Source organism: Crocodylus siamensis, chromosome 10, assembly GCF_052110815.1.
Source record: "Crocodylus siamensis isolate JL-2025a chromosome 10, ASM5211081v1, whole genome shotgun sequence".
NCBI lineage: Eukaryota > Metazoa > Chordata > Crocodylia > Crocodylidae > Crocodylus > Crocodylus siamensis.
Window position 1 is genome coordinate 43,601,725 of NC_143404.1, and position 13,141 is coordinate 43,614,865.

Sequence of the window (13,141 nt, forward strand, 5' to 3'; positions counted from 1 at the left end):
GGCTAAAGAGTCCCATGGCTCTCAGCCTGTCATCGTAAGATCTGTTTTCCTGACCTCTGATCATGTGCGTGGCTCTCCTCTGGACTCTCAAGCTTCTCCACATCCTTTTTGAATTGTGGAGCCCAAAACTGGATGCAGTACTCCAGCTGCGGCCTCATCAAGGCCGAGTACAAGGGGAGAATGACGTGCCGGGATTTGCTTGAGAAGCATCTATGGATGCAAGCCAGCGTTTTGGTTGCTTTATTAGCCGCAGCATCGCATTGCGGTGGGAAACTGTGGGGTTCCCCTTGCAGGCTGGCAAAGTTCCAACCTGCAACATGCTGCTTTGGGGTTGAGGGGAGCAGAGGCAGGGCCAGGGAGGTTAAGGGGGAAAAAACTAGGGCTGCAGGCAGGGGGTGCCGTGTGTATATGCACACGCACATACAAGTGGTGAGAATATAGCCAGACAGGGCAGCTGCGTGCAGGTAAGTTTATTGGGGGGAGTGGAAAGAGTTGGAGAGCCATGGCTTTGGGCTCATTCCTGCACCACTGGGGCTAAAGGCCAAGCTCTGGTGAGCCCGAACCAGCCCTGCACCATCAGGACCCCCCTCAATGGTGCAGGGCCAGTCTGGGTCATCAGGGGCCAAGCTCTGGTGAGTCCAGACCACCCTTGCACCATCAGGGCAGGGGCCAAGCTCCAGAAAGCACTCCCCCAGCTCCATGTCCCCCCACCCCCTGCCCCATATACCCACCTGTAGATCATGCCAGCAGTGCTGGTGGTGCCAGGACAAGGGGTGCAGGTCACACTGGCAGGGCTGCAGGGAGCAGGTCCTGCCATCCTCTGGCCCCAGTGGGAGGATTAATGCAGTTTTAATGAAGACTGAACCAGTCACCACAATCTGACTGGTGGATTACCTGGTGACCCCCATTTAATTAATAACCCTGCTCTAACCAGTGGCACAAGTCTAACTGGTGTGGAAGAAATCAAACTTTGTGTTGTGGTTGAATCAGAACTGACAGCCAGCTTTTCTTTATTTAGGGCTATACTGTGATCACAGGGAGGATTTCTTACGACAAGGGCAATCACTCACTTGTCTGTTTCCAAGGAATCCTCCCCCTCTCTAAGTTTTCAAACATTTTTATACTTAAGACAGATACAGAGAAAAAAAATATGACCTTGGAGAAACTAAAACAAGTTTACTTAATAGGACCTCTGTGCACATAATAAGACATGCAGGATTTTTTTCATCTCAAAACATATAACTGAAATAAGCAGTATCAGCACTTTTTCTGTCTGTTTTTCTAGTCAGGGAGGCCAGAAGCCCATCTAAATTCACCCCTACACTGGTGACCCCAGTGATTTTTTTTTGCAGCTTGGTTCGCATTGTAGTTCAGGAAAGGGCAAATGATGGTTCAGTTCCAGTTCAAGTCAAAACACCAGTTCAAACCAGTTTTTAGGTTCTGGTTCAATTCTAGTTCAACTCTCATTTAGAGCAGGGGGAAGTGAAACAAACATCCAGAGAAGCTGTGAACTCTTCAGCACTGGAGGTATTCATGAAGAGGTTGGTCAGGGATGTTCCTATGTTCCAACTGAGACTCAGCCCTGGAGCAGGTCTGGCTACAGGGTCTTTCCCCTCTGGCTCAGGGTCAGGCTTATGTTGCATTGGAGTCAGGACTGAATTTTCCCTTAGATTGGTAGATACGGACTGGGGGGTGTGTGGGAGGGGTTGCCTTTTTCTGTAGTGGGGAATGGCCTCTGCCTGGGATCTTGCAGCAGCTGGTGAGGGGCCAAACCCTGAATATAATGCCAGCTGGTACCTGGTAGTCCTGTGTTGCTCCCAAGCTCCTGTCTCCGTGTTCCAAGACTCTGGTAAGGCTTGCTGCAATTTTCTGTAGGGTGGACAAGGGCTGCAGGTCAAGAGTGAGGGACACTGGCAAGGCTGGTGAGGGCTGTAGCTTAGGAGTGAGGGGCACTAACATATCAGGACTGCTCAGTGTGGGGAAGGGGGCAGCTGGATCCATGTCCTGGTGAGCAAAGGGGGCAGGGGGAGCTCTGATTTTCCATGATAAAAAAATCCTAATCAAATGCCAAAATTTCACTTTAATCATGAAAAAACATGGATTTGGGGGTTTTCAATCAGAGAATTTTGGATTTTTAACAGAGAAAACTGGGATCCCTGGTGATCAGCCATCAAAAACAACAGAGAATTTGGGAGGTAAAACAGCAGCATGAAGCAGAACAGCTAGTTTTCTAAATAAAAAAGTAACTCTGTGAAAGGAGGGGGCCATTCCACCACTGCCTACAAAATACTCAATGCTAAGCTCTGCACCTATATGGAAGGCTAAAGAGAATTTCAGACACAGCAAGCCTCTATTGCACTAGTTACAGCTTAGCAGCACTTTGTTTAAATATACTGCCAGCTCTGCTTCAGTAGCTTTGTTACAAATATTGAAGTGGCTCCTCCATAACTACTGGAATCACAAACATGATGTGCAGATAGTATTGTAATATATGCAGTGTGTAATGTAATGCATTGTGTGCACTGAAAATGTGATACGAGTATGTGACAGAAAGGGAGCAACCTTGTGGAGTCCTGCTGACTGACCATGGGCTACAAATCCCAGAGGCAGCTGGAAGCAGGAAGAGGCAGTGATGAGAAACCCTGCTGCTAGACTGAAGACCTTGGGAGCAGGAGGAAGAGGAGGCAATCTCTGAGCCCTGGCACAGCCCTGGTGCCTGCTGTGAGATGGACTGAAGGAGATAGATGAGCCACAGACTGACTACACACGAGTCCACAACCTACAGACCTACAGAGCAACTCTGAACTAAAGGCTGAATTTTGGGGATGCTTCTGGAGGTGGGCAAGGGACTGCATGCGTTGAATGTATGTACCCCAGCGGTACTGACCACTACCTGTTTACTAGCCCTCTAAGTGCATGCTGTTATACTTTGGATACCTATCTACTTGTATTTTTCCCTCCCTGTTGGCCTGTGACCCTAACCCCTAGGACACTCTATATAAAGTACAGGCAGTCCTTGACTTAAGACACTTCAAGTTACAATGAACAGCACTTACAACGTTTAGAAATTGACACCATTTTGACTCTGATGTCAGTTTTGACTTTACGATGCTTGTTCTGATGTGACATGATGCCAGTGAACAAGTTGGCTGCATCGCCCATCTCCCTGGAGAACATCTATCCAAACTTCCTTGGTCTGCTTTCTTTAAGAAAGTGTCAAGACTCCAGAAAAACCTGCAGCCAAGACTCTTGAGAAGATTCCAGCCAAGAGCCCTTCAAAAAGTCCAGCAAAGTCATCTCAAACAAGTCCTTCCAAATCAATATGATTGCAATTTACAATATAAATACATTAATGTAGCTATATTACTCATCTATAATTGAATACGAAATACTGGGTTATTTTTGGTGAAAATAGGGTATCAGACCTTGGTTTAGGAACCAGTCCCCCATGCACAACGTTGTTCCTATGGGCAAACTGGATCTGAGTTATGACGTTTCAACTTAAGATATAGTTTTCAGGAACCAATTGTGTCATAAGTCCAAGGACTGCCTGTAAATTCCTCATCAGCTGTAGTGATTGTAGCTGACACTGCAGGGGTTTGTTACAGTACGTCTGTCTGGCTTGGGGAGGCCTAGATTTGCATTTCTGGTTCTCTTTAACAAATCCAGTCTACAGCCACCCTGTTTAATAAATGCTCACACCTACTTCCCTACCTTGCCTGCATGCTCAGTAGTGTTACATTGTTTTAATTTAATTTAAAGTTATTCTCTTTATACACTTTATATAAAAGGAGGGGATTTTTTTCTAACAGTCTTTATTAGTGGACTGCCATCTCCTGAGATTAGAGCCATGAGTGTTTCTCCAGGTGAGAGAAGTCCAGTGTACTCATCTTGTATTCCAGAGCAGGCCTTCCTCTCAGGTTTCTTACGGTGGCTGCACTACAGCTGCCTGTGCTCCAGGAGTGGGACACAGTTAGACCAGGACAATTTGCTTGAGAGGCTTGAGGCTTTAGGGAAGTTTGCTCATGGACCAAAAGGCTGGGGCTGGAGGAGACTGTTCTTATCCTTGGATAAGATGCTGGGCAGCTGGTTCCAGAGGCTGCATGAACGATACACACAAGATGTTAGGAAAACCTCAAGCTTCACAGGAGTGGTCCCCCTATTCAAATATTCCAGGAACTGACAAATGAGCACTGAGCACACAGAGATTGAGGGGAGAGAAACCCTTCCCCTGTAATAATACCTGCAGCAATGGATGCTCTCCTTTTCAAGGCACAGGGTCTCACCACTCACTGACACAGATTGCTGGCAGTGGGAGCTCTCCCACTCCTCCCCACACACCTCTACACGTTCCTTCTGTGAGGCATCCCAGGCTTATGGTACCTGCACACTGTTGCTCTAGGGCTTGCACTCTCTCCCAAGCAAGCCAGTTTCCTGCAGCAGCTGACTGCTGGTAATTATTCACTGCTTCTGCCAAGTTCTTTTGGACTCCAAGGCCCTCTTCATAGCAAACACCAACATGGTACCTGCTTTGGGAATCCTAAATGTAACAGACACATAGTAGTCAGCCCAGCAAGGACAGAATATTAGAATACATGTACAGGAAAAGACAGCCTTTATAAACAGTATAGACCCCAAATCTTGACACTCCACTAGACTTACTGTTCTACTGTCCAACATGGTCTGCCTAGACTAGTCCCCCATCAACAAGTTACATTTCTAAGTATCTCCTGAGGAATATCTTCACTGTAAACCATCTCCCTTTCCTCCCCCATCATTTTTTTTTTTTTGGACTCTAGGATTTCTAGGACTCCAATATAGAAACAAACCAAACTCCTGACTTCACAGAGCAATCAAACAGCATAATGAAATGCTTAAGAACTAAGAAAGAGCTAAGGAACAAAGGTCAGAGCTAAGGAAACATATGTGGTCCTAACTATAACTCATGGTGAACAGAGCATACTCCTCCCACAGAACAGAATCATGGAAGTCCTGGAAAACTGCAGTGAATAGCTACTGAGAAGTTGCTCTTCCTCATCAACAAAAAGCTCTCTTTTGGCCACCCATACACCACTGTTTTCTAAAAGTCTGCCACACAAGTTTCTGCTCCAAACTAAATAGGGAGTGAGCAATCCAAATTTCTCAGACACAGTGACCACTGAAAGTTAACTGGAAAGGTGTAGGCTTCACTGCAAGTATCTCATTAAAATGGTATCTAAATATGGAATGGCTCTATATGCAGCATTAGACATCTTATGGGGGAAAAAGGGGGCCTAGAGATGGGTTAAAAAAAAAAAGAAGCATAGCCCTGCAAAAGCTTCTCTAGAAAGGAAGCCTGAATAAGACTCTGGGGAGAGGTTCAAGGGCTAATGTGGCGCACATACAAAAGAATAAATGGGTTGGCGGAAAGTCACTTGTGCACTCTAATTTACAAAGACTGACAGGCATTGGACAATAGAGGTCCCCTTCAGACCTACTTCTCTATGATTCTATCATTAAACCTGTTAAATTGAATACTTTTTTTTTTAGAAAAGTGATTAGCCCATGGAATTCTTTATCTATATCTAAAAAGGGCTTAGTGTGTACGTCTGTCCAAAACGCTTTTGGCCAACTGCGCATGCACCGCTAAGAGGGCGGGAGGCAATTGGCTGCACAGGCCAAAGTTTGTGGCAGTGGCAAACATGCCCCGGCCGCCTGAGCTGCAGAGCTTCCCCCTGTCGGAGGGTGAAGCGGGGTGGGGAATCTTGGTGGAGGTGCCCCCCACTGTTCCCCAGAACAGCCAGCAAGGAGGAGGCGGCGGTGGGCAGGGAAGGGAGGCAGGTGGTCATGGAATGGATGGGGTGAATTTACAAATTCACCCTGTTTCTGAGTTTTTTCAGTGCCCCTCCTTTCCTTAACGCCAGTGCAGCTCACCTTGCTATTTGGAGAGAATCTCATTTCCCTGACAGTCTACAGTCCTGGTTCCTAACCAATGAGCCCTGGTGCAGAGATGAATGAATGATGGAGAATACAAGACCACAGCAGGTATAACATCGTACTCATGGGAAAAGAAGCACATACCCCATTCTTGGCTGCCAGCCACAGATACTTCAGAGCCTTCTGCTTTGCAGGAAACATCCCCTTCATGTAGAGTACCCCAAGGTAGGCCTGTGCCTGCAGCAAGCCACACACACAAGTCACTCAGGATAGTCGGCTCGCAATTTTTCATAAGCGCTACTATCAGGATGCCTAGTACTTGGCTCCCTGTCAGAGAATCAAGCCATGATGTCCTGTGGACTTTACAACAAGACTGAGGAAGGAAACATCCTCCTTTCTGTACAGCTTTCTGGGAAGAGAATATATTATTTCTAAGGAATAAGGGATTGTCCTCTGTCTTGGCAAAAAACAGGAAGCCTTGAATATATGTAAAGAAAATGTATTTGGGAAAATATGATTTGACCTTAAGTACTGTACTTTACACAATGATTTTTATTGTTCAACCAAGGTTACTTTCTCATACTGCACTGTAGCAAAGACTGTGTACCAAAAACGTACTGGGCCTGTTGCCAAAAAGCCTTATTTGACAGGAACCTACCAGAGTAGCTGTACTGCCATGACTGCTACTTAAGCAGAGAGCTCTCCTTGGTGCACCAACACCCCACATTCTCAGAAATACTGTCCCTAGGGACTAGGCATGTGTATAATAAATAACCTGGCAACCAAGTTCCTACCTAGATCACTTATGCCTCAAGCCCCAAATATTTCTTACTTTCTGCCACTGAATGCGCATCTTGGAATAGCTACAGACCAGCGGGGGAAAAGATGAAGGAGCACAGATCCACAAGTAATCCTGATGGACAAGTTATAAGATTAAGTGATGGTTCATCCTTCAAACATGGTCTGCAGTGATCTGCACTCTAGGTTACAGCAGGACTGCAGAGAGGCAAGGATAAAGAATTTCAATTTCAGATAGCCTTTACATCAGACCTTTGGTTTGGAAAAACCTGAGGCCCCTGGCAGACATTACACTTAAAACATGATTAAGTAGATAATCACATCTTTAGTAACCAGGTGTAACAGAGCAGGACCAAAGGCTCCAGACAGACAAAGCCAAAGCAGGCTCAGTGCTGTGAGCTGGGTGGAGAGTGTCAAGTGTGGCCATGATGCCTCTGCAGCCCCCTCTGCCTAAAGAGAGAGAGCCCTGTCCAGCCTACCTCCCCTTGAATTTCCTGCCATGCTATTATCTTTCTTAAAAAAAAACAAAACAAAAAAACAAAACAAAAAAACCCAGAGGCTGCCCCAGGGATTCCCAAGCCTGGTCTCACACTCCTGAGCTTAGATGTTTCCACCCTTGGCCTTAAAGGCTAATTATGTGGTTCCAACCACCCTTTACACCACGCTCATGCCTTACAGATGACAAAGGAGTGATTACACAGTGGCAAGAGCCTCAGCCTCTGTCCCTTTTCTTCTGCTGGGCCCTCTAGCTCCAGTCTACTGTGCTAGACTGAGCTTCTGGGTTCCAGCCCCCATCTCTCTCTTATTTGGATCCTGGGCCCACTGGACCTAGTGTCAGTTCTTCTTGGACGCTCCTGGCCCTGGCCCTGCCCTTGATGTTTGTCTGGGTCCTTCCACCCTGCTTTGGGTGCTCTCCACTCAGCTTGGGGTGCCAAGTCTACTTTAGCTCTGTCCGTCTAGACCCCTGGTCCTGTCTCTGCCCTGTTCTGGGCACTCTCCACCCAGCTCACGGCATTAAGTCTACTTCAGTTTGGTTTGTCTGAACCCCTTGGTTCTGCTTGGTTAATGCCTGAACTAGGCTATCCTCTCCCTTTGGGCTGGCACCTGTTTGGGGGCCAAAACGCACTCCATGTCCTGGCCCCCTAGCCTCTGGTGGGCTCAGGACACCCACGTACACTGTGGCACTATTGGGACCTCCACCAGTCCCAAGTCACCAGCTCAAACCGTAACAAAAGTATAAGCACACTGGCTATAACAAACTAAATCTGTGCACAGTCCAAACATCAGCAGTTGCTTACTGTCAGAGCAGCCATACATCTCCTTGCCCTGGATTATACCCCCCGACAGAAACACCCTACTTACATCCTTATGGAATTCCAGGAGTCAGCAGACCCTCTTCCTGTAGTCTGTGGCCAGAAGCTGGCCACTCTGCAGCTTGCTAGGACTAATCTTCCTGACTTACGTCCTAGGTTTATAAACTTTTTGAGCTCTGCCCCTTTCAGCCAGGTGGCACTCCAGCTGAGCAGGGGTTTCTCCTTAGGGCCTGAAGGCTGGTTGCCATGGCAGCTTCTGACCGATGCTCTAGCAGCCTCCCAGCTAGGCTTTGCCCTAAGGGCTTATTACCTTAGCTGTCAATTCCCTTGCAGCTAACTCCTCCCCAGGCAGAGCTCTCCTAACTGGCTGGAGATGCATGCTCCTTCCCTCTAATAGGCAGCTATCTGCTTAGGCAGCAGTGTTGCTTTGCTCCTTTCTTCTTGTGGCTGGCCCCTGTTCAGCTCCCTGGCAGGGGAGATACCATGATCTTGAAGGTGGTTTTCCCAGGGCAGCCCTTCAGCCTCTCCCTGCCTTCCGCTCATGTTGAGCAAATTCTTTTTGGTATTGGTTGGTGGAACCGGAGCGTGCTCCGTCCACTCCATGCATTGACCTGGTATTGCAGTGCTTCCAGGACTGGTGCAAAAAAAGGGATCTTTCTATTGCTATTTCTCTCATTAAAGTAACAGAAGCCCAAGGCTCCTTCTTACTTTTAGCCACACAATTAATAGCATGATAAAACACGGAATAAGCCACAAAGTTAATACACTAAACTCCCCATCTTGCCTTAAACTGAAGGTGTGGTCAGGGCTAACTAGCAGATCAGTGCTTCCAGCTTTGTGAGCGTACCAGAGTCCAGTTGTCAGCATGGATGGCTGGAACTCCAAACAAAAGTGTCCTGGAATATCTTGGAGAAGGACAGTAGGCAACTGATGTGGCACGTGCTCTCAAACCCTATTAATACTGGGATCCCAGCCATTTCCTAATAAGAATGCATACAGTTTAACTTTCTGGTAATATTCGGGGTGGAAACTGACTGGTTCTTATTACTATCCCTTTTTGCTAGTGTAACGAATATATGGATCCCTTCAACCTCTTCAAAAAGTATCTGAATGTCCAAACCTCCCGATGCTACAGCCCAAAACTAAAAAAGGTTCAAGAATTTATTAGTAAAACTGACAGCTTCCTTGGACAGAAAATTTGAAGAGCAATTTTTGAGCATGAATATACACACAAAGTAAGCTTTCCAAAATGTTACTACTTTAGGCAGCAGGAGGTGGTAGGGTCCATTTTAGTGGATGGAAGGCTGGAGTCCCAGCCAAGTGCACTCTCATTTCACTGAGTAAAATGTGAGACTGCCTTGGACAAAGTGGGTAGTCCCAAATGATGGGAAGAGGACATTTAACAGAAAACCCCTTGCACCTTATATAGAGCAGGGATGTTAGTGGGAGGGGCTCCTGCTGAACTTTCTTGACCTTTGCAGGGCAACCATGGCTAGTAGATTATGCAGTATCAAAAACAGTATCTGGCCTGTAGCATCTGGCCCTACTTTTGAGACAGGAGACCCACTGGTAAGACTTGATGAATCCAGAGACAGGTGCAGCAGGTGGGAGAAGTCCAAGCTGGTGCCGAGAACAGAGTGATCTTTCTCATACATGTGTCATGTGTGATGTTTCTCAGCATCATGAAATATGAAGGCTCATGCGCTAGCTGTGAAAAAGGACATCTAACAACAGTCCAAGGGAAATGGATCTCTTAAGCCACATCTATCCAGTAAATTCTCCACACCTGGCAGCAAACAATCCACATTGTTCTGTGTGCACTGCCTTCCAAATTGGAAGCAATGTAAATGAAGTGCTTAAAGTTAGCATATTACCAGTTCTGAGTGACTATGCCTATTAGCTGGGCCTATGCTAACCAACTTTCCTGTATTTCTGTGGAGAAATGGCTGCATTGCTTCTGGTTTAGGAGCTAGGCAGTATGGGGCAGCCTAGTGAACTTTAGGGCCCTGCTGCCAGGCACAGTAATTTTACTATGTGTAGACACAGCTGTAAATCAGCTGGGGCGGTTCTTGCCCCAAGCACATTTTTTATTATGACCAGGGACCTAGGTTTTGTGTTTTCTATGGAAAAGTATGGAATTTCCCCTTTAAAGGAGAAAAAATGCAATGTTCCAGCCTGCAATGAGCTGCTTGGGCCTGGAGGGAATGGGAGGGTGACTGGACTAGAGACAGGGGGCATCATATGCATGCACACATGTAAGGGTGGCAATACAGCCAGGCACAGTGGTGGGAGCAGCCCCAGCAGCTGGATACTATACAGGGAAGTCTATGGAATGGGAGAGTTGGAGGGCCTTGGCTTGGGGACCATTTCTCTGGGCACACCCACTGGTGACATGGGGGACTATGGGGGGGAATATGCCCCCCCCCAGACTTCTGCCGTGACCATGGGCATGGTCATGGGGATGGGCATGGGCAGTGCTGGGCATGGGGCTGCAGCCTGGCTGGACTGGCATGTGGCAGCAGCCATCCCTGTGGCCCAGCAGACTGGACACAGCATGGGAGGGTGGAGAACTGTGGGGAGACCAAGTGCTGTTGCCAGGAGCCCTGTGTCAGCCACACCACCATGGTGACATGCCCCCTGCCTGCCCAGCAGAGAGTGAGTGCATGAGTGCGCGTGCACGCACGTGCGTGTCGGGGTGGGGGGGATGGGGGGGGGCAGCAGCACAAAGTTGTGCCCTCCACTGTTGCACCAAGCAGGGGGTACCTCACTTTGGCAGCCATGGCAAAACAGCTGGTGTTGGGATCCTGGAGGCAGCACCAGCAGGGGTGGTGTCCCTGCCCCACTTCACTCTCAAAGTGGAGCTCTGGGTAGTGACACACTGAGCAGTGTTGATTCCCTACTGAGACCTGGGAGCTTGATGCCATGATAAGCCAACTCCAAAATGTGGTGTCAGACTCCCAAATTCATGGGAGATGACATCTGATAATGAGGTATGTCTTTTGCCTGGATGAACCATGCCTCTGGTTACTGAAAATGGATGTTTCCCTAGTGGCAGATTCTTCTGGGCACGGGATATACAAGGCTGGTAGTGTCAGACTCAGAAAAACAGGACAAGAGTTCTCAACACCAATTCCTAACATTTTGCAGAGGAAAAGTCCTCTCTTCCATTTTTTATGAAGTAAATATCCAAAACCTGGGGCAAAGATGGTGATTGCATACCTCCTTCATACAAAAAACACAGAGTGATCAGTACCAGGATGAAAACTAGTGGTTTGGGCACACTATAGTTAAAACTCATATGAAAGTGGAGAAAGGTTAACACAATCTTTAACAAAGAAACCCAACAAACAAGCAAATAGCTCAACACTTAAAGCTAAAGAAATGGCAAGTAGGTACATGCCACATATTTGGGGAGGGGTGCTCCAAAAGGTACTGCATTCTAGGATGGTCTGTGTTGCACTGTTTCCAGGGACAGGAGAAAAGGGAGGAGCTCTACTGGTATGGCACTACTCAATATCCCCTGTACACAGACACTCACCTCCATCAGCCCTGCTGCTGCTGCCTGCTCCAGAAGAGTCCTTGCTTTCTGCAGGTCTGCCTTTTCTGCTTTGGACCCATAATGTAAGAGGCACCTGGCATAGCGGTATTGGGCCTTGAGGTGCCCACTCCTGGCTGCATGACAGTAATAGAGAGCTGCCTGAAACCAGAGAAACATCCTTATGACACCTAGGAGGTATGTGCACCAGACTGCAATATCCTAAGGATGTTGATGGGAAAGTTGCAGGGATCCATTCTGACATAGGTGCCACTGTAGCCTTCTGCAGTTCAATTTTCTTGCCTGCTCCCATCTGTAGCAGGCTGTTAGAGCCAGAGGCTACAGCCCAGCTGCAGGCAGTAACGCTAGGTACAGACTGCTCAGGACCAGGCCAGCTGAGGGAGATAATTAGTCGCTACAGGAAGTTAAAAGGCTCCTAGGAAGGGGAAGCCAGGGGATTCAGACAGATAGGAAAATGAGAGAATATTGCCTGGCTAGACCAGGAACTCACAGGATCTGAGGAGAGATTTAGGGGCTATGAGACTAGGAGCAGCACCACCATGGCAGAGAGCTGAGCCACAGCTAGCTTCAGAGGAAAGACTGCAGTGAGTACTATGCAAATGGCATAGATACTAGCTTGATTAAATAACATCCTTGTCTACTGCTTTCAATCTTGCGTATTTTCTTGAATTTTGCATTGCCTTAAATGCCATTTTGTATTGGAGTGTAGCTTGATGTAAGTGCTTGACCTTTTTACTCTTTTTTTTTTTTTGTATGCTCTATGGGTGAGAATGTATTTGTGGAAAAGGAAACAGCTGGTGACTGGCTGAAGAATGCAGACAGATAAAAGGCCAAACAAGAAAAATCTGCCCTGGAACAGTGAGAACAACAGCTTCAAGAGAACACCATGATAACCCAGCAAAAGCCTAGAGGACTGGGTGAATTGACAAGGCTATAAAAGATGGGGTGAAACATCAATTTTAGGTCTTGTTCTGCATGGCAGATGAACCAATGCTCCAGAATGACCAGATGATCACAAGTGGGAGCTAGGCTCCTGACAGAGCAACTTGGCTGGCCACTAAGTTGATCTGAGCACCAATACAACTGGTAACATATACCAGTGCAGAACAGAAATTGGGGTATGAATATGGTGGGTGTGCATATAAAGTGCTTAATCAAGAAACGCGGTCTTTTGGCTTATCTTCCCTCATAAGGTCTCACTCATAATTTGAGCACTTGGCAATTTGTAACACGAGGAAGGAGCAGTTATAAGCTGAAGAGGATTCAGACCTGTGAATTAACCCTCTTATGGACTGTGTTTATGTTAGTGTTTTGAGGACTGATTGGTATAATAGTAGGACAACTGTGCCCTGGGAATAAAGGACTATATAGTGTATAAGAACTTTGAGCTAAGCAATAACTCCGAACCCACTACACCATAAACTGGCTTGTTCTCCCAAGTAGTAGAAACATCTACCTGACTTGCACAGCCCCATCCACAATCACCCACTGAAGCCCTCAGGCAAATTGTAACATACCATTCACACACATACTCAAGTGGCTTGAGGTATGATCACCA

At 47.2% G+C, this 13,141-nt stretch overlaps 1 protein-coding gene across 12 annotated transcripts in view; it reads right to left on the bottom strand.

The window, feature by feature from the left end:
* Window positions 1-981: 981 nt before the first annotated feature.
* The window catches only part of DELE1 (DAP3 binding cell death enhancer 1), a 40,575-nt gene continuing 28,415 nt past the window's right edge, over window positions 982-13,141 (bottom strand). For 5 of the 12 annotated variants that reach the window (XM_090064186.1, XM_090064195.1, XM_090064194.1 and 2 more), the window contains 4 exons: window positions 11,566-11,724; window positions 6,061-6,153; window positions 4,384-4,540; window positions 982-4,099 (listed from right to left, as the gene is read on the bottom strand). In XM_090064186.1, the coding sequence (XP_089920312.1) occupies window positions 3,843-4,099; window positions 4,384-4,540; window positions 6,061-6,153; window positions 11,566-11,724 (666 nt within the window). In that variant the 3' untranslated portion in view covers window positions 982-3,842. Of the gene's footprint in view, window positions 4,100-4,243; window positions 6,154-11,565; window positions 11,725-13,141 lie in introns of those variants that run through there. The other 7 variants (XM_090064191.1, XM_090064189.1, XR_016444381.1 and 4 more) reach the window with 6 other exon arrangements.